The sequence below is a fragment of the Oryzias latipes genome, chromosome 20 (genome assembly GCF_002234675.1).
Source record: "Oryzias latipes chromosome 20, ASM223467v1".
NCBI lineage: Eukaryota > Metazoa > Chordata > Actinopteri > Beloniformes > Adrianichthyidae > Oryzias > Oryzias latipes.
The window spans coordinates 7,621,608-7,646,069 of record NC_019878.2 but is presented as its reverse complement, the minus strand read 5'-3'; the positions used below and the strand labels follow the sequence as shown (position 1 = coordinate 7,646,069).

Sequence of the window (24,462 nt, the reverse complement as noted above, 5' to 3'; positions counted from 1 at the left end):
CCCGGTGTTGAAAGCACAAAAAGGTGAGTAGGCAAAAAACACACAAGAGCTGAGCCACCAAAAGAAATGACACAGAACCGAATGTTTGGCTTTAAAATAATGCTTTTAATCATATATCCTTGATTTTTGTGTCCTTGTTTTTCCCCCTCTTTTTTCATTCAGGTGTTATATCGGGGCTCCCAGTCCTGCACAGTGGCCAGACTGCGACCGAGTGGTGGAGGCCATATTTGTGAGACTCTGTGCCTTGTACCCAAACGCCGTCCAATGCAATTCTCGGTTCACTTTGGTGGTGCGGATCTACGCCACCATTTGAAACGATTTGCATCGTCTCAAATGCAAGAATAATGAGGGAGACCACCATCCAGCTCCCAGAAGTAAATGCTGATTATATTTAGAATCATCTTATTAAATGACATTTTCAGTCTTTATGAATACATTTTCCATAGCATCAAACAGAAAAGATAAGAAGCTGTATCCTCTAGAATGCGTAGAGGAAAATCAAAACAGTTTAGTAAAAAAATAGGATCAAACAATAGGAAGGCAAAGCATTTTCATTAGTCTTGCATCTTATGAACACAGAGGCAGCTGGGGCTGTTACCCTATTTTGATTCTATTGTTGAACCTTTTTGTTTTGCATGTCTTCACAGGTACAGCAGGCGGTGCCAGGCACAAGAACAAATCATTTTAAACCAGGGCATCCCACAACCTGCTGCTTCCATGGCAGCAACAGAAACATTTCCAGATCCACTACAGAAAGGACCACATCTACAGATGGGAACTTCAGCTGAGCCGCACATTTTTGTGCGCTCTCCCAACAATGCTGGGGAGGCGAAACTCAAATTGAAGCCACAGCTACAGGCACTCGCACCCCACAAGCTGGGCTGGCCTGTTTCATTGAGCTCTACAGCCCTCATCGTGCCATCAGGGTCCACTTCACAGGTTTTGGTTCTTCCCGTTGTAACCCTTATGCTATCTTAGGCACTTTAATGTTGGGAATTGTGTCGACTAGACCCACTAGACAGTGTGAGGAACTTTTTTTCTTCAATGATTTGTGATCTTCACTGGTGTCCTTGGGGCGAAATGTCTTAACTTCCATGTAGTTCATATTTCCAAAATCTCATGTGCTTGAAGTCAAATAACTTGGCATAAAAGGTTAGCCACGAATGCCACGAGGCCAAAAACACTCCTTGAACGTATGAAGAAAGTTTAGTATGTCTGGTGGACAATGATCACTGTGGAGCGTTGGTGGTATAGTGGTTAGCATAGCTGCCTTCCAAGCAGTTGACCCGGGTTCGATTCCCGGCCAACGCATAATGCTTTTGTATTGTAAATTTGTCCAACCTTTCAGAAATAAATAATTTATTACAACTCTGCACCGCTAGACTGCATTTTTTACTAAAAGATAATCTCAATGATGCTTTCTAAGTATCGACTAGCAAGATAGTATAGTAAAAATAAAAAAAAAGATGTCCATCTGCAAAATAACAAATCAAGTCACAAAACAAAATACTACAAAAGGTCATATATAAAACTCGAAATATTTGTGTTGCTGTTGTACAGAAGACATTTTTAAAACCGATTTCTGCTGGACTCTGCGGACATTTAGCTCTCTTACCTCCGATGGATCTTTATGTAAAGAAATTATGCATTACCGACCTTTTCCAGCAGAGGGAGACGTTTCTCCGTAAATGGACCCACAACTTGGATGCGCAAACGTCATTTCATTGCCTCAAATCAAACACTGAAGCACTGTCAACGTGATGAGAGTCAGTGCACAAATTTATGCAGATCTGAAAATACACTAACATCAATTTACTTTGTACAGCATAGTTTCAGCTGAAAGTTAAATAAATACGATGAAAACAAAAGAGTAATGACCCAAGTCCTGCATTGAACTTTTGAAATGACAGTCTTAATCAAGATCAGAGTTTGTTCACATAAAAGAAACTGTTTTCTTTTAGTTACATAGAAGGAAAACAAGACACAAATACACACAAATTTGACTGTTTGGATGTTTCCTAAAAGTGTTCTTTATGTTTTCAGCATCAACAAAATGCACCCGAGCAAATCAATCATTGCACAAAGCCCTGCATAACAATGGAGTGAAGGCAGCCCATATAATCTGGTACAGTACTTCCACTTTAAGGACTTTGTAAGAAATGTGTAGGCAGCAAGTCTTTGATGTCAATACACAGTTCAAATCAAAGCTCCACCTACACATGCCAGAGTAAGTTCAAAGCTGTGATTCAGATTTGTGATGTTCCTGCTGGGATGCAGCCAAAACGAGGAGAAATGCTGTCGTCTGTCTCCATGAGTACTTTATTATTCACATCCACGTAAGTAGACATGAACCAGACAAAAAAAATGCAGCTTTGATGACAATTTAGTGATGACTCTTTAACTGATTCGTTTTTTTAATCCAATATACATGTTGAACTTCTGTTTGTTCAATGGACAGACTGACAGATGAGGTCAAACAGGAATCACTGTGGACGTAATGACGTTTGTAGATGACATCTGTAGTGAGAGCAGGTGGAGGAACATCTAGAGAGGTGGACGTTTCCTCTGGAAAGGAGAAGAGTGGAGACAAAGTGTGAAAATAAGAAAAACTCAAGTGGAGTGATGAGGTTACAGGGAGAAGAGGTGAAGAAGGTGGAGGATCAACATTACAGAGGAGTTGAGGAGGTGCAACCAGGTTGAAACGGGTGGAGGACGGTTTCAGGTGAAATGTGCGACAAAAGATTGTCAGCAAGATTGAAAGGTGAGTTGTGGGAAGAGCAGCACAGTGGCCCTGAAGTGCAAATCACACCAACAAATCAAAGTGTAAAAAGAATAAACAAATAAGAAAAAAACAACGTACATTTTAGAAATTAAAGCAAAATTCCCAAGCCGAGCTTTTCTGTATAAAATGTATCTTATTTAATTATCACCAAAGATGTTAATAATCACATACTTTTTCACAAGATTCACACTGAAATTGTTTTTCGTTGCCTTCAAAACACGTTAATTGGTTACTCTAAATTGCCCCTAGGTGTGAATGCAAGTGTGCATGGGTGTGTGATTTGTGTGGCCCTGCGACAGACTGGCGACCTGTCCAGGATGTCCCCTGCCTTTCCCCACGAGTGACCAGGATAGGCTCCAGCAGCCCTTTGACCCCAACAGGGACAAAACAGGTTTAGAGAATGATTGAATGAGTAAATGGCCAAGTAGATGTTTATTGTTGGCTGATGCAACACAGACATCATATACCGGTGTGCTCGGGGCAACAGATGCATTTAAGAACTGGACAATCTTTAGATTGTCCAAAAAATACCTAAAAAATGTAATTTCGTGCTTTTTCCAGTTTTATTTTTTTTTATAAAGAGTACAAATAGCCCTTTGCCCATAAAAAAAGATTTAAAAAAGGGCAAAAAAACGTAGAAGGGGTTTTCGACAGTCGTGTGAAAAACAAAACCACTTCTGTTCACCCTGATGTTTCAAATTAATATTTTTTAACTTCATCATAATCCCATAAAAATCTTTTTTTCAGTTAAAATGCTACAACCAGCAATTTAGTTTTTAAAACGCGACATTACAGTTTGCTTTCCTACAGAATACCATTATGATGTTGAGAACTCTACCCAGGCTCAGATCATCTTTTAGAGTATTCTTCAAGAATGCAGGTATGCTTCTCCTTTTTATAGCAACATTTTCTGATTGGATACAGTCCAAAATAATTAAATATATGACATCTGGCTTCTACGGAGCCCGTGACCTAACATGGGTTAAAAAAAAAAAAAAGGAATTCGTTCCCTCGCCCCGTATTGATGTTTCCATTGAATATAGCGAGTTGATTGCTACGCCAGGTGCCAACCAGGTGACCGGCTGGACGTAGACAGACAGCCGCTGTCACCCGGAGCGGCATAGCGATCTCCAGCGGTGGAGCTTGTCATGCCGGCACCCGGGCAGCTCACTGACTGGCAGACAGAACGCTGCTGCGGGATGAGCAGGCAGCAAGCTCGGGCCTCCTTATGATATTTTTCCTTTTTTCAATCAGACAATAATAAAGAGATCCCCCAGTTTGATTGTTGTTTTTATTTTTACCCTCTGAAACAGAGAGAAAAGGAAGTAGCGGTGGAGAGCGGCTTAACTGCAGCGGGAGTGAGGCTCACTATTGACTGTGAATGAACCCAGACATGGAGACGTGATTACCAATGCTTCTGTAGAGCTTTTTAAAAGCAATAAATCTGATCTCTAAACATCCTGCGTGTCTTCCATGCATTGTAATGAGATACACACAGACAGAAATGGAAAAGTATCTGCTGTAAATCCAAGTATTGCTCACATTTGTGTTTTTGAATAACTTATTGTGTGAGTTGATTTGTGTTTATAAATGATTTAATGGAAACAGTGTAATTACACATTTTGCAAAGTGAAACTTGGCAAATCTAACAAAGTAAATGAAAAGAATCGCTTCATTTTCTACAAAATCAGGGCTAGCCAGAAAAAAGACTACCCGACAAGTAAGTATGGTTCATGCGGGGGAAAAAAGTCAGCTTTGAGTATTTTCTTTATTGGTTGAAGCATTCAACCCTTTGTTTTCCTGTTTCTCTTTCTTTGGTATAGTATCTTCCGCCATTTTTCGCTGCTTAACTCCTACAATTTTTCAGCTTTTTTAACCATTCAAATTTTTAACTATTCAGCACTGGATGGGCTTCCCATCTACGCCTGGGGCTGGGATCGGCCCTTCCCTGGCTCTGGGGCGGGACGGGACAACCCTCTTGGGGCCCCCGGTCGCTCTGGGTGTCCTCCGCTTCGGCTGCGGGGTCTGGGGGGGGGTGGGGTGGGGGGTCTTGTCGGCCCTGACCTGTGGGGGGGCATTCTGGGGGAGGGGGGGGGGGGGGTCCACTATTGGTACGGGGCAGGGGGGGTTGACGGGTCGGGGTCTCCGCTGAGGCCATCGGCGGTTTCCTCGGCCGGTTGGCTGCCTCGGTCCCGTCGAGGCCTGACCAGAGCTCTTCTAGGGCCGGCGTTTGGGGGTGGGGGCCTGGGCTTGCTCCGGGGGGGGCCGGCGCTTTCTGGCTCCTCTCTCTCTGTGTGGGGGGGGTGGTGCTGGGCCTGGGGTGTCGGCGCCTCCAGGGGTGGGGCCCCTGGGCTGGGTGGGCCTGGCCCCCTTGCTGGGGGAGGGGCGGGGGACAGCTGTTTGACCACCGGGGGACAGTTTATCAGCTGTCCCCAACTTACCCCCTTCCTCATATAACTTCATAATAGGGTGAGGGGGTGGGGGGCTTAGCCTGCGATGAGCCTTGGGGGGGGGTTTACTAGGCAGTGGCCCCCCTCCTATGGTTGCCGTATGGAGTGGGCCCCCCCTCTTTCGGTTTTATTTGCACCTTAGACATGTAGGGCCCTTGGTAGGGGGGGTGCTTGGACATCACTGCCAGCAAGCAGCGGATGTCCTCCTAGCACCCTACCCGCCAATTTTAACCGCACCTTAGACATTTAGGGCCCCTTGGTGGGGAGGGTGAGGGGACGTCACTGTGAGTAATCAGGAGATGTCCCCTTAGTGCCCTACCCGCCAATTTTAACTGCACCCCCCTTAGTACACACACCCCTCCCCCCTCAATATATACATCCCAACATAAACACACACACATGCACACACACACCATCTCAAACACACATACACGCACACACAATTTGCAAGGAAGGTGGGACCTGGGTCCGTCTGTCCCCTGCCTCTTCCCTGGTGGGGGGTGCGGGCCCCCCTTTGCAACGGCGGCCGTGTCCCCGGGGTGCCGGCTTCCTGGGCCCGGCGGTGCTCTCTCCGCGCGGTGGGGGAGTTCACATTACATCTGAGCCGGGGGTGTCTGGTCCCTGGGGGGTGGGTTCTGGTCCTTGCTCCTGAGTGCTGGGCCCCGCCAAATTTCCAACTGTGGCCGAGCCTGGTCGGGCCATATTTATAACACCCCTTGTGGGCCCTCTTTTTTTTCCCCGGGGTTCCCGCGAGGCGGGGGCGGCGGGCCCCCTGCCTCGCTCCTCCCTGGACCAACCGTGGGCCGGGCGGATGGTTGCCTGGAGTGCGGAGCGGGTCTCCCTTGGGGGGTCCTGGCTCGTACCTGGGGTTGGGGCGGGGGGATGCCCGGAACTCCTGGGTGGTGGTGGGGTGCTCGTTTGGGGCTGTGGGCGTCCTTCTCCGGTGGGGCTCTGCGTTGGGTTCTCCCGGCGCGGCGGGGGGGCTGCTCTCCTGGTTGGGCTGGGGCGGCGCTCTCTTTCCCTCCGTGCTTCCCTGGCCTCTGGCTCTGGGGGCCTTGCGGCGGCCCTGCTGGCCCTGGCCTGGGTGGCGGGCTTGGTCGCCCGGGCGGCGGTTGTTCCCTGCCGGTTCCCGTGTGGCGTTGGGGGGATTCCGGCTGCCGCTGCTGCTGCGGTGGGGGTCTTGGGGTGGGGATGGCTGGGCACTCTCCCTCCTTCTTTTCACGTTCCACCATCCATTTTAGAAGAACATAAAACCTCACCTGAGCACTGGTGTTAGCTCACCTTTGCACTAATAGCTTGCATGACTGAATGACTGAAATATTTCACACTAGTTGGTTATCAGGCATAAGTATGCGTGTGAACACTATCTGTTTTGTGTACATGTCGACAGGTGGACATTTTTGCAGCTAGCAGGTGTGTTTATAACATTTGAGTGTGTGTGTGGACAGGCCCCGCCCTTTTTGTACTGCATTTGAACCTTACCATAATGATTAACAACCAGTAAACTTGTTGCTGTATGCTGCTTCATGGTCTTATCCCCCTTCCCCTCCTATTATCACCCCCTACCCCCCCCTCTCTCTAGCGTCCCTCTCTCTTCTTCCCCTCTTTCCTTTTCCGTCCGGTCCAACACCAAAGATTTTCAGACATGATTGAAATTAATAAAGTTTGGCCTCAATTACAAAAGGGGTTTATTCAGACATACCTTTGGTTTGTCAGAAGATTAATAACCCCTCTTGTTAAAGCAAAATATGTCCAACACAAGAGGCCCTCAGCTCTCGTCTGTCTGCCCAGCTGTTGGACAGGACAAGTTAAAAAAAAAAAAAAAAAAAAAAAATTTAACTATTCAACTATTAAAACGTTCAGCTCTTTCAGCTTATTCCTGCTATGACTTTTGGTCCTTGAACTTTTTGAGATATTTCAGGATTTCCAGTATTTTTGGCTCCATTAAAATACATGGGGAATCCTTGCGCTTAACTCCTACAATTTTCACCTATTTCAACCATTCTACTATTAAAACTTTTAGCTCTTTTAGCTTGTTCCTGCTATGACTTTTGGTCCTTGAACTTTTCTAGAAATTCCCGGATTTTTCAGGATTTATGCCTCCATTGAAATACATGGGGAATCCTTGAAAACTTTGCTTCTTTAAACCAATAAAACTTCAACATACTTTTAGCTAGAGACACCATTCAAACGTTAAAATGATCACAAGGCTTTGAACTACAAAATAAGTTTTGAAATCATTATGGGATGGTGACGGTTTGGCAGCCATTTTGTGTTCTACAATTTTTCAACAGTTCAGCCATTTCTTCAGCAAATTCAGCTTTCATTCAGCAAGACAGCATTCAACCCTGCATTTTCTTCTGGAAATGCAGCTCCTTCTAGTTTTAAATACTTATTTGTTCAAACGAGTTTATATTTTGAGGGAACAATTTAATCATTCCGTCGTAACAAATTACTATTTCGTGGGAACGAAATACTTTTTCGGGGTAACAAAATCCTAATTTGTGGTAAGGATGTAATTATTTTCTTACCCATGTCAGGTCACGGGCTCCGTAGGCCTCTGCCCTGTCAAGTTCATTTATTCTTATAGAGATGCAAAAGGTTCATTTTCTGTCCATCGGAGTTCCGAGTTCCTAGCATGTGTCTGTTAGCAGCCGGACACACGGAAAGCACTGACGTCATCGCCCCACCTCCCCGCTGGAAATGCTAAGTCACATTGAATTATGCGACAATGTTCGCAGGGTGGATGTTAAAATGAAAATGCATTCCCTCTTTGCATTTTTGTTTTAATTATGACATAGAATAAGTAGAAATGAAAACGCATTTTGAAGTATTGATTTTTCATTTTAATTTTGAGTCATTTGATGCAGTTACATTTTGAAAATGAAATAGCATTTCTGTTCATCCATTTAAATGGTCAAATTAGACATTTTTAAGTGAATCTACACATTTACAAGAGAACTTTTTGAAAATGAAATGTCAAATACCATTTTCTTTATCATTTTAATTAAGTGACAGAAGTAGAAAATGAAAAAGCATTTTGGTGGATTGCTTTTTCATGTTAATTTTGAGTCAAAAAATGCAGCTTCATTTCGAAAATGAAAAAGTATTTCTGGTTTTGACTTTTATTTTTAATTATGCTACAGAATCGCTTCCATACACAGAAAGAATCCACAACACAACCTGCAAACAGTCTCCCCCCACACCGTAGGGGGCCTGCACCCTGCCCTTCAATGTGTCTGCTCCTCTAAACTGAAGTGGGGCCTCTTACATGTATGGCATCCATGATCTGCTGATAATTATTCTGAACCACTTCTATGGGTTATATATTCTTCAAATTCTAGGGGTTACATATCGATATTCAATTACAAAAAATAATAATTCTGAAACTAACTTGGCTAGCTTCCCTTAGTCAACTTCCTTCTATGAGTTTGTGTCGCTCTAGCTGCTTTCGAAGCCCCTTAAGTGCAGCGTACAGTGACCGGATGAATAATGGAGAAAGAGCTCTCAGACGTGCAGCGGGCTTTCCTGCATAACTTACAATGTTAATGCACAGAACATCAGAGGCAGCTTCATGCAAAGGATTTTATTTATGAACTGTCTGCAGCACTGAACAACAGCACATCCTTGTCTCTATTTGGGATCTTTTAGAATGATCACAGCAAATAAAGACAAACACTGCGCCTTCAAAAAACACCTCCCTTTTTCACAATATTTCTAAAAAATATACTTACTCCTTTTTATTTATTTTTAAATATGCAGCTTAACTTCTGAAAATAAAATATACATTGTATGAAATATAACTGTTGTTTATTGGATAGACTATACATATATAGTACCAAATGCAAGTATATGCAAATACACTTTTTCCGTGACTTCTTACGCATTACATGCACAGAAAAGGCGAGAAGACAAAACATTAAAAAAAAAAAAAAAGATGCAGCGTTTAGAAAAAAACCTGTACATACCTCTGTATGAAAATAGAAAATATCAAAGCAAGATGTGCACCAATAGATCTACAAAAAAGACCAACAAGAATGACCAGATAACACATTACCTGGAGCACAGAGGTACGGGGCTGGAGACAGGACGCACACTAAACTCTGCAGCTTCACCACACACTTGACAGACACTGACATGGTTTTTAATTTTCTGTTAACACCCAGTGAAAGTTGATGTCCAATGCATAGAATAAAAGTTTGTTTTGGTTCGTTGGTCAATTTCATCTCTATTGCTACCCCGTTCGTCACCTCTATCGAACGTGCTCAGACAAAGTTCTGTACAGCGACATTACTAAGGATCTTAAGCTTATTCATGTTAATATTATTGCCTACACAAACATGATTTTCATTTCAGTGAAATGGAAGTCCAGTTGCAACGGAGACCCTACGACAGCGGACAGCTCGGGACAGCTACATCTACGCCGCTTCCTACCAGAAGCGCATGTGAGACACGAAGCGAAGGATGGAAAAGGTCAGACAGCGTGGGGATTCACTGTGAACATTTCCTTAAGGAGGATCTCATCCCAACGTGAAGACGTAGGCCATGTCCGAATACTCTCCCGACTCCCTACCTACGAAGAAAACTATATAGTGCGGGATTATCTAGTGCCCTGGATTCAGACACCCTAATCACTACTTCTTTTTTTAAACGGCAAACATGACGTTGCTGATTTCCTGAAGTACAAAGACTATGAATTTACTGTGCTGAAGATAAAAACTTTTTTAGATGAAAAATAGTTTAATCGGTTGCATTGTGGCCTATATTTGCCAATCTAGTGACCATCAGTGGTCACCAGTTTTTCGCAGAGACTTCGGGGAACTTTTACTTGATTTTGAACTTGTAGGCTATGTCCGAATTCCCTCCCTATCCTTTGCTACTAAAAACTATATAGTTTGGGATTATCTAGTGCCCTGGATTTTAAAAAGCAATGTAGACACGATGCTCACTATTATTTTTTAACGTCACCGATTTCACAAAATAAAAGCCTGATAAACATTCTACGAAAACTATTTATGAATGGTTTATAAAAAAAAACATTATTTTCACAAAAATTGTTCAAAAGCAATGCGTTGTGGTCAATATTCCTTTTGTGCATCGATGCACACTGGTTTTTCGCAGGGACTTCTGGGAAGATTCAAGGACACTGGATTTTGGAATTGTAGATTCAGACTGCCCTACACAATGGCGAATATCCTATGTAGTGCACTAAGTATTGAGTAGTGAAGGAATTCGGACACAACCACAATCAGGTGTTTTGCAAACGACACAGAGCCAGTAATCTCAGCAGTACAAAAATACGACACGTGCACCAAAACATCTCAAATGAATGGTTAGCTCCACTGAAAGCGGGTCGCAGACGCTCGTCTGGGACGGCTATATTGCTCTGGAGTGAAACTATTCAAAGACCACAGTGTTTTCTTTGCAATCTAAACTCTCTGAGTACATTCTCTATCACACGAGTAGAAGAATAAAGAGCAGGGGGCGGGGTTTCATTATTGATCACACACCCAAATGTTACACTTCTGAAAACCAAAGGTTTTAAACAAATATAAGAAAATATACATTTCAGTTTGATACTATTTTTATAGATTTAACAAAATGTCATTAGTTTCTCGTATTTACATTTGGTTAATACTGATTGTAATGCAATACATCTCTCTTGTGGTTTCTTCTGGTACATTTTTCTTGTTTGTTGGTGGAGCAGAAGCACTTTTACATTCATGATTCCACACAGACGCTTGGCGAGGAGCCCATGTGCAGGTGGAAAAATGACATGCCTTTTTCGATTTCTCATTTCCCAAAAGTAATGCCTGAAAAAGGAGGAAGTCCAAAATGCTTATGGAGAAAAAAAACTGGTTCAGAAACAGGAAGAAGCTCCTGCAGCACCAGCACAGTCACTTCTGTGGGAAGTTCATAGGTGGATCCAGAGGGGTTCCGACAGCGTCACGAGGTGAGATGAAGGTCTTCTTGGTGGATTAAAACAGAGGAAAAAAAAGTTGGTAACTTGACAAAAGACAGATTTCCACAGTGGTGAAGGCAGCTGTCAGGAGTTACACCCTCTCCACTCGACTGGGGTCATACGAGTCTGAAGAGAAGGATGGAGAAAACAAGGCGTGAGTCCATTTTCTTAAAGAGCACTTCTTTGAAAGACGTTTATCAGGATTAACCCTATTAAGTCCACTACATCAAAGAATTGACAGAAAATTGACATATTTTTAGAATTACAATGTTTTTCTAAACCATTTATGAAATCTACAAAAATTTTACAGTATCACTTTTTATGAGATATACTGTAGATAGTATCAGTGATTCATGATTTGTTTAACCTTTTTCTCACAAAAAAATATTGACAGCTATATCCAATGGGTTTTTAAGGGAAGTTTGGATCATAATAATGAGATAGGGTCTCAGAAATGCATGCATCAAATATGAAATAAATAGTTAAATGGGGCTCAAAATAAAGTTCAAGTTTCTGCTCGTTTTGAATAAATCTTGTCTGTTTTCTTGTTTTTAGAAACAAAAACTAACTTTTTTCCCATTGCAGACACAATAAGGCATTCTGAACTGCCTTTGTGTGGAGCTGCCTTCCTATATTTCTGTCAGCTCAGATGCTGATTTTTTCAGAGTGACTGAAAAAACAGTGAATGTCAATAAATGACATTAAGTTATTTAAAAATCCATCCTGCAGTTTCTTAAGAACCCCTGATCAGACTGTTGATTGCATATGGGATCTCTATAGATGTCCTGTTGCTGTAGTTTTGAACTGCATTGCACGCCTTTGTTGTTTTTCTTGATTTCAAGCAGATTCATTCTGAGCCTCTTTAAAACACACTCACAATCTTCGGTACACGCTTCAGTTCCTTTGTTATTTGATATAGCAAGCTGGCAACCTAATATCTCCCGACTGTGAATGGACTCTAATTTAATTTAAATGACTGAATAAAGGAAGAAATACTTTATGATAATTAAAAATCAAATCAGAATTACATTCAATTCAATTCAATTTTATTTATACAGCCCAAAATAACAACAATAGTCATCTCAATGGGCTTCATATGACGGTAATTGTACAAGAACATGAAATTAGTCATTAAATTCAATATGTAACTGCAAAACTAAACTAAGGTAAACAGACTAAGCTAAACTGGGCATCCCTGCCCTGAGACCCTCCTTGGTAAGTAAAAAATTCCTAAAAAATGGATTCCAGGAACAAACAAATCCCCTGGAGGCATAAAATAGCCACACCAGTTGTTTTTGGTAGATATAAAACAAGCTTTTAAGTCGACCCACTAGACCTCTTCACTGCACCATGTTTACTAGTGAGACAACCTTTCCAAGTTGGTTTAGAAGCAAACCAAGAACCTTATTTTAAGGTGGTAAAGGTTTGTTTTGAGTATGCCTGGGTTGGTCCTTTAATTTTTTTTTTTTAATACAGCAAACTATCCAAACAAAACTGGTTCACCAGGGACCAAAAGTGTGAAAATGCTCCGAAGGCTTCCCTAAAAAACAATATTTTAATTCTATGGATCACATTTTGATTATTTTTTTTGGCAGCACCCACATTTATACTTAACAAACGTCCATCCACTTTCTTAACCCGCTATATCCCTTTCAGGGTCTCTGGGTTGCTTGAGCCAACCCAGCTATTGTTAGGTAAAGGTGGGGTACACCTTGAACAGGCTGCTAGTCTGTTGCAGAGCACGTAATCACATTCATACCTATAGGAAATATAGAAATAACCATTAAGCTATGAAGCATGTGTTTGGACTGTGGGAGGAAACCAGTGTGGCCAGAGAAAATCCCCTCATGAACTAGACTAGAACATGCAAACTCCACAAAGAAAGGTCCCAGCAAGATTCAAACCAAGGCCTTCTCACTGTGTGAGGCAAGAGCAATAAGCAATACATCACTGCCCGCAACATACAATACTTAATAAAGACAAGTCTAAGTGAAGCTACAACCATTATTTGTCACTTTTACCACATAATGTTTCTCACTGAAGGGTTCATAAACATTTGAAACAGCTAATATTCTTGCTGCCTTGCACCCACCTGAGACAGAGAGCTTCTCCTCCTCCTCCTCTTCCTCTGCATTTGAGTGACCACAGGTCCCAGAGCTGAGGCTCACTGGCAGCGTTATTTCTCTCTTGGGGACACTGCGAGGTTTGGGAAGCAGGGGCGGTTTCTGAAGCTTGGTGCGCCGCTTTGGTTTGGGCACCGGTCTTGCTTCTGCGCTGTGAGCGTTCTCGGCTCTGCTGGCCCCCGTGGTGTTCCTTTCCTCCTTCGTGACCTCCGAAGGCTTTTCTGTATCTCTTTCCACAATTTTTAACTCCAACTCTGCTTCCTCCATTTTTAATTCATAATGTGAATTATTACTTTGCTCCCTGTTTGCTTTAAGTGCAATTTGAAAGGCCATCTCCTCCTCACTTTGTCTCTTCTCTGTAGTCTCCCTGATATTTTCTTCTTTTTTTCGTTCAGGATTTCCCAAACAGACTTGTCCATTCTCATTTTCATCCTGAAGTTCCTGCTCTTGTTTCTCCTCCTTCACCTGCTTTGCTGGCTGTTGCTCAACATTTAGTTTAATTTCTTTGCTAGCTTCACATTCTTCAATACTGACATTTGTATCTTTAGAAATAACTTCTATTACAGAGTCTGGGCCTTTAAGACTGAGGCGTCTTATTCGAGACACAGAGTCCAGCTCCTTAAAACGTGCCCTTCTTTCTGTGCTCGACAGAGCCAGAAGTGTACCATACGAACTGTTCAGCTTATCTTGGATGGATTCGATGACTTTGCTTGCTCCACTTTTCCCTTTCTTATCCCCGTGCGATGCACTGACTGCTGGCTTTTCCTCAGCGGTCACAGGCAGAGGTGGGATTTCAGGATTTTCTGTTCCTGCCCGAATCTCTATGCCCTGATGATCTCTATGTTCGCTGTTGTGCTTCTCTTTATCATCTTTGTGTTCTTTTTGATCGTCACCTGACCCTGTCACCTTGACCTGAACAGTAGTTGGAGCTTTGATTAACAAGAGCTCCTCTTTGACTTCCTCACACTCCTTCGCATTCTTTGTTTCTTCATTTGGACTTGGCCGTTTCTCTCTAGGACTGGTGTCTAAATCAACCTGGTTATCGTCAATATGTTTGTCCCCCACACCTAAAGCCCCAACAGGAACAGAAATACCCAAGATCCGTGCCGCCCTCTCCTCTATAGACTCATTTTCAGGGATGCCTTCTGCACATTTGATCTCATACAGCTTGCTTAGGTCCTCCACAGGTAACGTTTTGGCTTTCTCCTGAATCAGTAAGCTCTCTAAATGCTTATCTGTTATAGTTGAGTCATTCTTATAGGTGAGGGGTTCAGGGAGGGCATATTTTTTGTCAACCTCATTCTCAAAGGCAAAAGAAACTTCTTTTGTCTTCCTTTGTGGGAGACTTTCTGTCAGAAGTGGTTGGCAACTTTCATTCCCAGACCTAGAGATGCTTCCATTGAGACAAACTACTTTCTTGTCTGAAGTAGCTGTTTTCTCACTGTTTAACCAATCCCTAGGCTTTTCATTTGAGGTGAAATCCAAACTACAACTGGTTTTAACAAGTCCTGACCTGGTGTCCAAGGAGATTGACATTGATGGAGTTGGGGCCTCATGATCAAGTGGAAATGGGGCTGAACGTGAGCGCTGCATTGGCCGACTAGGGCTTTCTGTGTAGACGGTTAGCCCCACGTTCCTCAGAAGGGATTCTTGAGGAACTGGGATGTCTTGCCGACAATGCTGATTCAATTCATTGTTTGAGGAAACAGGAGAGAGGAGAGAATCCTCTCTGGGTTCTTGGATGACCAATGTGGAAAGCTTATTTGTTGGGTATATGTGGTTTGCTTGTGCCCTGGAGAAAGCATTATTCGTGTCCATGGATTCAAGATCAGCAGTCGAGGCAAATGACTTTGATCTCTTTTTTATACTATTAGGCTTGTCTTTGTGCAGTGGAGGAAGACTGATTGCTTCCCGGCCTGGTTCTGGGCAAGTGAAATGGGCTTCTGACTTTAAACAAGCCAGCTTTTTATGAAACCCATCTAGATCTCCAGTAGTCAGACCAATGATTGGTCTCTTGCTGATTGTTTCTTCCATTTCTTTATTTATAGTCTCTAATTCACCAATGGCATCACAGGGTCGTCGGTTTACTGGCTTCAAGAGAAACTGACCAAATACCACATGCTCTGCGCTGTCTGGAGAACCGATCTTCTGAGGGGAGGATGGCTGCTGGTCTGACTGAACACTTGCTTTGGAAGGAGATGATGGTTGCTGCGGTGAGTCCTGTTGCGTTGGCATTTGTGCTGGGCTGAGACGGGAGAAGGCGCTGTTGCTGGACGGATTAAGGTGTTTTTGGCCTGCCATGGGATAGCCGTAGGAGGCGCTGCTGTCAGACCTGACATCAAGGTCAGTAGTTGCATTTGAGGCAGACAGAGCAGGCTCCTCTCCACATGGAGGGCTCTGAGGTTCTGGGCTTTTTACCACCGTCAAAGGTGAACCCGTCTGAGTTTCCTGATTACGGTACTGGTTTCCAGGCCAGGACCTAGCATAGCATAAATCTTCATTTGCTTGGAGTGCCCATGCATCGATGATCTCTTTTCTTAAAGGAGCTCTCTTGTAGTTCCTCATTGAGGATGTGTTGCTGGTGTGAAAATGAGAATAGCAGGATTTAATAGGCATTTCGTTCACAGACTTGCTGCGAATATTTAGACTCTCTTTGAGGCCTACAGCAAAAGTGTCGGTTTTGGTCATGGTTAAGTTTGGTATTGCCTCATTGTTGTTCTGATCAGCTACTAGGTCTTTGCTGATGTTGGTTGGTGTGTGAAGAGGAACAGATACCAGACAGAATATGGTCTCACTCACTCTTCTTTTTGTGTTCCTGTAGTTCTCTGGTCCTGAATCTGGGGCAATTTTTTTCACCTGTGTAATAGTTTCTGCAAAGATCTGGTCTGATCTAGATCCCTGGCGAGGGGAAGTTCTTGGCAATGGGACCTGGAAGGCTGACGAAGTGGATGGAGTTGGAAGTTGGTTTCTGAGATGTCTGTTGTTTAAGTTTTGGTCTGGTGCTGGGAAGTTATCAACAGTCTGTTTGTGCAAATCGCTTCGCCACCTCTTATTGTCATTGTCAAAGTCGCTAGGAGATATCTGGTTAGCTTCAGCTGCCGGTTTGGCAGTGATGAAAGGCCCCAGTGGCGGGGGCAAAAAGGCACTGTCATTGGTAGCAGACTCCGACACAGTGACACTGGGAAGCTCTTTACGAATGTGGCGGATCTTATCAGCATCTGTCAAGGAATTCCCACCCAGGGCTGAAGATATGTGACGAATACGGGGATCATCAAATGGAATATACTGAACACTTCCAGTTGAATGCTCTTGGTTGGAGTAGATGGGGCAAAGCTGCTTCTGGCTGGACAAGCTTCTCTCTCGTTGTGGATGAGGCCAAGAACTGGCTGGATGTCTGATAAACCAATGAGATCCATCTGGAGCCACGTGTATCTGCTGATACATGTTTCCTCTGTACCTTCAGGCAAAAACCACAAGGAGAGACATAAAACAATAATGACATGATACATTTACCAGTTATTTGAATGTGTAACAGCAAAAACGTACAGTTTAACTTCTTTGCATGGCTTTTTTTAGCAAATATTTCCAAAGCGCAAAAACAGAAAAAGTTTGTAATATTTACTATTGCCAACAATTTTGACATAAAATACATAGCAATAAAGGTTAAATAAAAACAATTAACTGTGTTAAAATTCAAAACCAAATGAGATTATTGAAAATAAATGTTTTTGAACTACTTCCATTAAAAAAAAAGTTATTTACCTGTAATCCACACCTATTTCTCCATATCCCCGGAGCCCCCCTCCCATTATTGGAACTCTTTTGTATGATGGAGGAGGAATATATCCTGGAGGGCCAGAATCCTGTGCAAAATAGTCCAAATGGGGGTCAGTCGGTCGTGACATGGGAATGGGGGTTCTGTCTCGGGCTTGGGGAATGACTGACTCTCTACCTGACAGCACCTCACAGCTTCCCCTGATCTGCTGGTGCATCTCATAGGATGGAGGTCTGGGGGGTCGGGTGAAGCGGGGTTTTGGTGTTATAGAGAGTTGGTTGGCACTAGCAGGCCTACCGTTCTCTGCCCAGCGTGGTGCTCTGTACAGTTGGTGGTGTGCAAATGGGTGCCCATTCACCCGCTTGTAGAGTTCTTGACCTGACGAAACCACGTCGATATATTGCAAGCTCTCGGGTTGGACCATCCTGGGTAGAGACTGGGATTTAACTTTGGTCCTGGGGTGGACTACCATGCCATCCGGTGTCCTGGCATGGAGCCGGTGCTGATCCTGTGCCCAACGCTCACCCTCACTCTGAGACAGCTGGCGGCCAAATATTACAGCTGGGTTCCACTCCTCCGTCCCCAGGCTATGGCACTTCCTTTCAGCTGCCATTCTCCACTGATGAAGAGCTGCCTCCCTCTCTCTAGAGCGGGCCTGAGCCTGGGCCTGGGCCTGGGCTTGAGCCTGGGCCTGGGCTTGAGCTGCCCAGCGCTGCCTTTCCTGAGCAAACCTCTGACGGTCCTCTGTGGAGAGCTCTTGACCTCTTGCTTTTTGACCTTCTGGCCGATTGCAATCTCCCTGGACCCCTCCATAGGACTCCGTTAAGTCAGCATAGTCCAGCAACACAGTGAAGTCCTGGCCTCTCCTCCTCCAGTAGGACACATCCTTGGACAATGCCTGAGGGGCTTTGCTGCCATCAGAAAACCTTTGAGGAAACAACATAACACAAGCGTGAAAATGCTTGCACTAGAATGCATGTCGGGCATCAGCCATTCTAAAATCCCTCATGGCTTCAGTTGCAGTTTTTCTCTGCCTTTTTTATCTTGCAAATAATGTATTTTTCATTTCTTAGGTAACTCCCTTTCCTTAACAGAACATTAGTTCATACCCTAGAATTTTTTGAGGTATAGAGTTAGAGGTATTAAAGTCCAGTGAAATTTGGTTGATTGTAAACCCTGGAAAAAGATGCACTTCTAAGAAAGAAACCAAGACAGAATAATGGAAAAGTGTCGAGAAAGTTAACAGATAAAGTATCCTTTAAGCCAGGCTTATGTTTAGGCTATTATAAAGTCCTTCATTTGGAGAACTGGGCTTGATATGACCCAGTAGATTACAAAAGAAATCCTCTTCCACTAGATGGAGACAGAAGACTACAAGAAGCAATTCAGTGTATTTTTAGTATCTATGGGGCAAAATGAATTCATTACACAATGACTGAATGTGGCTTTTGGTCCTGTGATTCTTTCCTTCCTAAACAGATTAAGGAATGTCAGTTTTGATCTTTCAAATATTGTATTCTTCAGTTAATCTGAGTAAAATAGCTGTGTTTCCGTCTACAGAGTTGATGTCTGAAGGCAGACCTGATGGAAAACAACGCGCTGCAGCGAGCCCCTACATGCAGAGTAATCATTTTATACTCTTTGCATAGAGACAGACTGACATGGTAAACAAGATGCAAGCACATGGGTACTCCATCCAGAGGCTCCGGCCACTGAGCATTTCCATCAATGATCATTACTGTGTTTGTTGGAAGAGGGTATAGGGTGCCTGGCCACAACATTCTGCTGAATCTAAAGGCATTTCATGTAAGATGAGTTACCATCATTAGTCTAATTAGGTCTAAGTAGTACTGTCTAGTGGGAATGCCAAGAAAAAGGTCTACGCCTTATCCAAATGAAGTCTGCCAGCCAATGAGTTTGGACAATAGGGGCAAACAACAGACTTAAATGGCTGAACATATGTCTGCACTATTCCTTACGGAACGATCACTTAGCAGACCAAAGACACGAAAATGCAGATTGCTCGTCCTGTCGAAGACAACTATAAGAACAACAAACAAACCCACACTCACTCACAGCCACGAGCATTGTCAAGGTGACTTGATTAACGCGAGATCCTATTTTGCTGGCGCAGGCAGCTCAGACACACCAAATAACACCATGCCAACTTACTGTTTAGGGAAACATTTGATATGCCTGCCTAATGGTGTAGACAAGGGAGCATCTGTATTGACTTTGTCTCAGTTACAGCACACTAACCCCCCACCCCCCACCCCCCCACCCCCACAGTGCAGCAAACAGGCAAACTAAACAGTCCAGATATGAGACAAATGCAGACAGCCTGAAAGCCATGCAGAGTTTTGTGGCAGAATCACACTTACCCAGGAGTGTTTCAATTGCATAACTCCAAACTGGACTAAAAATAGCCTTTTCCCTATATACATATTTAAATATTCCCTATATGGCTCCTACTTTATTGATGTGATATGCATTATGTAGGTAGATATAATGCTTTTGAAGCAGTCTGAGCTCGTTAGGATGGGTTTCAGGGATTTCCTGCCCAACGGGGGAAACTGTACGTGAGACAGGTTTTGTCCAAATCTGTATTGATTACAACTCTTGGATCCTATGTGGGAGATTAAAAAAAAAGCATATATTACTCTTCCTCCCTCTGCTTAAGACTGGGCTGAAAGGAGGAGGAACAGAGAATATATGAGACACAAGAGGGGAAGAAAAAAGATGCATAAGAAGCAAGGAAGAGAGAGTGAACAGCAGTGTGGCTCCAGTTGTGACATGATGCAAAGTCGGCCAAGCGGAGCAATTGGATGAATTATTTCATTCCAGGAAACATGGAGCAACAAGAAACCTGATGTTATCTGTCAGCGAAAGGCACACAAGCAGCACAGAGGATGCAGAGGGAGCTCATCAATTTAGGAGGGGGAATCCCGTTAACATCTTACCCACTGTCTAAGGTCAGGGACTCTCCTAAAGAGTGGCTGTCAGCGTGGCCCCGGCTCTCGCCCTCCTGTTTTGTCTGGCTCCTCTCCCTCGGTTCGTTGTTGTTGTTGTTGGGCGAACTCCCGCCATACGCTTGAGGCTGCCTTGTTCCACTGATGCTCCCAAAAGCCCCAGCGGGCCCTCGCTCATAGCCATTGGCTGTTCTGGGGCCGTGTCTGCTCTCCAGAGCTTCGTGGTGTTTGCTGTAGGACGGCGGGGAGGAAGGTGGAGGCTGGTGGGACGAGGACGTGGGGACTGGCGTTTGGGTGGAGGAAGCGCTGTTCTTGGGAAGCTTGTATCCATGAGAGATGAGGAGGTCCTCCACGCTGTACATGGTAGCATGTGTTTACGTCAGCGTGGGCTTCGTTTCCCCCCCCCCTCTGGCTTCTTTCATGAGAGTGAGAGGAAGGTCTTTTTCACTGGGTCTCTGCCAGGATCACCCGCACCGCTTTACAGCCACGGCCATCACTGGGAAGAAGGAGAAAGAGAGAGATGGGCAGCATAAGGAGGAGGGAAAAACATTATTTCAACCACCCCGCCCTCCCAGAAAAAAAAAAAAGAAATATCAATTTTCCATTCCACATGGACTTTGCTGGCAATAAATCAATCCTTGTTCCAGGATTTAGAGGGATTAAGAGAAAAACAAACAACCCACAACAGCATCATCCCTATTACTGATAAGTTTCTAACATTAAATGTCACTGTGGACTGTGGGCTGCCCTCTAACTTACTCCAAGTCACAGCAAGGAGTCATCTGCATGACTGCATTTTCTTCGCTCGGCTGATGGTTTAAGCTCTCACACAAATGAGCCAGATTTTCAAAGTAATCTGAAAAATGTCCCGCAAAATGACAAGCAGGGCTGCACAGTGGTGTAGTGGTTAATGCTCACAGTGAGAAGGCTCTGGTTCTAATCCTTGCTGGCATCGTGCATGTGAAAGCACTCCGGTTTCCTCCCACAGTCCAAAAACATGCTTCATAGGTTAATTGGTGACTCTTAATTGTCCCTAGGTAAGAAAGTGTGTGTGTGATGGTATGGGCCTGCAACAGACTAGCGACCTGTTCTGGGTGTACAGAAGCTGGGTTGGGTCCAGCAACCTAGTGACCCCATGAAGGGATCTTAAAATGGACGAAAAGATGGATGGAAATGACTAGTTGGATCATCAGAATGATAAATATGACAGAAACTGTGTAGGATATATGAAAAGAGGGGCTGCACGCTAGTGGGAGACCATCTAAACAGATGGACAGGCTCACTCCAGATCAAAAACCCACCCACAACCCAGAGGTGAATCTCTAAAGAACTTCTGTCGCTCTGCAGAAACTATGTCCTGGAAAACAACAAAGTTTTTTTTTTTGTTTTTGTCGATGGTCTGGCTTAAAAAAGGACAAACTGTTGTGGTGCAGAATTGAACTAAGGTTTCCCACTGTGCATCCTCTCAAGATGTAATTCTCCTGATGAAGTCGTGCTTGCTGCCCTGTCAACGGAAAAGAGGCTGCTGCAGTTCAGTCAGTCGGTAGCATCTACAGGAGCCGAGCGCCAACGATCTGACTGCGCTCTAAAGGAAACGCCATTCAACCAGACTCACTGCCAGAATCGAACGGATGCACTATAATTATTAAATGGCAGGACCAAATAGCTTGTTTTAACTTTGGAAAGCAGGCAGCCATATCAGTCTGGACTGAATATATTTTGATCAAACTGATTAGGGTTTGTTTTGCTTTGATAGCTGGACAGAGCAGAGGAAAAACAGTCCTTCTTCAGAGAGCAGCCTCAGTCCTTTCTTCTAGTACCTGGACCCCAGGACAGCCTGCTAGGTGATTAACAGGATCCAAGAGCGTGAAATGCTGCTCTCTTTGTGCGTCTGGCTCTCTAATACGATTATCTTTTTTTATTTAAAACCTTAAACCTGTTAGTTTTGGGGGATTGACTCTTGGTGCTTACCCAGTTAAGACTTTAGTGAAGTTTAACTCTTTCCATCTACGTTTTTTTCTGCAATTTCCACAACGAGAGGTTGGTTCTGACACTAGAACAAGCTTTTTGGAACCAAAGTAAAATGCAAAAGGAAGGGCTTTGCTTTGCTTGACCTGCTTCCAGCACACAGATAAGAACTCACTGACAGTGAACCCGTGAACTTCCATTTAACTTCTGCTCAGGCACAAGTTGGTGGTAACGTTTAATAAGTCACCTCATGCCGCAGATACGGTGCAAACGCCGGTGAGATGTGAACCTAAGAAACGGTGTTTGAGAAGTAAGAAAAACTTTTCCTGCCGAACTTTAAATTAAAAGTGGCCACCAGTTGTGCCTGCAGCCTCAAAGAGGCAAACAGCGAGATCAGAATCAGATTGGTATCAGGACCGTTTCCTTCCAGCAGATGAGGCCTTTCCCTCCAAACAGGCAAACTCAATTTAAGAAAGCCTTAGGTCCGTACTCCTTATCAAATCGTGTTTGCATATTAACCATATTAACCCGACACCCATATGCTACCCCAATCACGTTAAACCCTTAATCTGAGACTTTTACCCGCGGTGTCATTGCTAAATGAGGATTATCTCCATCATCACTAAAAGGTAAGGATTTCCTCCTGTAAAGTGAGTCAGCTTCTCTCCTCCTGCTCACCCTCATCCCACCCTTTCCTTCCCACGACCAGCTCTGCTTAAACGGTGTTAATGCGGTTACGCAATGGAATTACCCATTTTATGTCAAACAAAAACTGGGATTCTAGCGGCAGCCCGCAACAATGGCCGGCTTTCATCCCCCAAAACACAACAACATTGTGCTGCTCTACAATGCCTTCTTGTTTAAAAGAAAACTAAACATTGTGGCCACTTGTGAAAAAAAATGGGTGGATATGTTATATTTTCAATGAGATGCTGCACTCAAGAGCAAAAAAAAGCAAAAATATGGTTTACAGAAAAATATGAGCTGCTGCGTAAGCTAAAACAGCACGCGTTTGCTGTCGGAACAGCGCATGCACACTATTACCGTAATGCCCTCGCAGAATGATGTAAGACCAGCTCTTTTTAGGTCAAGCGAACTTGTCTCAAGGCCATGGTTTATTAAAACAGATAACAGCCTGGGCGTGTGGACGCAAGGGGAGTCCTGCGCCCTTGCTGGTGGCTACACCAGCGGCTTCCTGCGAGGCTATAACAGCTTGCAGGTTGACAGTTTGGTGTCAGCCCCTTATTCATGGCCCAGCTGAGATGAGGGCACGGTGAGGAGGCCGAAGTACAGGGCAGCGGCTTGAAAAAGACCCTGGGCAAGAAAAAGTTGGAGTTTGTTAATAAAGACTGCATAAAAGGTAGATAAAAAGGCCCAAAGGGTTAGAGGTTGACTGAATAATTAAAGCAGAAAGGTCTATGAAAAGCATAGGAGTGCATACAAAGAATCACAGATTTATGAAGTGCAATCAGATCTCTGTGTTTAGGAGCTCTAGAGTTCAAGTGAACTCCACCTTAGATAAACAAACATGGCCTGCAAAGGTCATAAATTACAGGCAACAAAATCTACAGCAGTATGAATTTAACTCTTTTACAATGGAGTCTTAGCTCCAGTGTTGACATTTTTTCGACTACATTCATGCTAGGTTTAAACCGGGCTCGGAAACACACATTTGTATCATTACTTCACATGTAAAGTCTATATAAATGCACGTATACTTGTGTTTTGGGCTTCAACATTTAAACTACGCAGGTTTTTAAGTCCGTATTTAGGCTCCGTGTTCAAAACGCATGTTGAAAGTTAATGCAGTTGAACTTTGACCAATCCAGGATTGGTAGTTGGTAGTGACGTATGCATGGCATCCCATTTAATGCACGGAAATGTCAATCGTTTGAACATTGATCATGGAGGAGAAATTAATAACTAAAGTTTGTGTATGGTTTGTGCATGGAATTATATGACATAGGAGTACTTCCTTTTCTGCTCATGATTTGAAAAAAAAAAACCCAATGACTTGTCATTTAACTCCCCTGACTACATCTGGAAAAAAACTCCAGTCAAAACATTTTTTTTATCCATCAAGAACTACAATTCCTAGAGCCCCACCCACCCTTTCACATTAAGTTTCATTGAAAAGTCCCACATGTGCTCTTTAAATACCACAGGAAGTGAAATCGGTAGTTTCCAGAGGTTTGGAGATATTCAAATGCAGAAATTTTCTCTGCAAAGAACAAATTTCTCTTGCCGATCGTAAGAAGGTTAAGTTGGAGCCCAAATGTGGCATCATATTGTCGCAAACCGTGATCCAGAAGTGGTCAACTCAAGTCAACCAGACATTTCTACTATTGCAGCTACCTAAAGGCTGATCACACCTGACACAAGTGATCAGTAGCAGGCAGGCTGATGTTATAAAAAATGAGCAAGACTATAGGC

At 43.7% G+C, this 24,462-nt stretch overlaps 1 protein-coding gene and 1 non-coding gene across 2 annotated transcripts in view; one reads left to right on the top strand and one right to left on the bottom strand.

Moving 5' to 3' along the window:
* The first annotated feature begins 1,239 nt into the window (after positions 1–1,239).
* Positions 1,240–1,311, top strand: trnag-ucc. Its single transcript has one exon. It is a non-coding gene; the product is annotated as a tRNA-Gly (tRNA).
* A 7,492-nt stretch (positions 1,312–8,803) lies between these two features.
* The window catches only part of jcad (junctional cadherin 5 associated), a 25,380-nt gene continuing 9,721 nt past the window's right edge, over positions 8,804–24,462 (bottom strand). Inside the window, exons 2-5 of the mRNA XM_004080907.4 lie at positions 20,053–20,557; positions 17,080–18,018; positions 13,287–16,774; positions 8,804–11,320 (exon numbers count right to left, since the gene is read on the bottom strand). Of these exons, the coding sequence (XP_004080955.1) occupies positions 11,286–11,320; positions 13,287–16,774; positions 17,080–18,018; positions 20,053–20,423 (4,833 nt within the window). The 5' untranslated portion in view covers positions 20,424–20,557 and the 3' untranslated portion in view covers positions 8,804–11,285. The remainder of the gene's footprint in view (positions 11,321–13,286; positions 16,775–17,079; positions 18,019–20,052; positions 20,558–24,462) is intronic.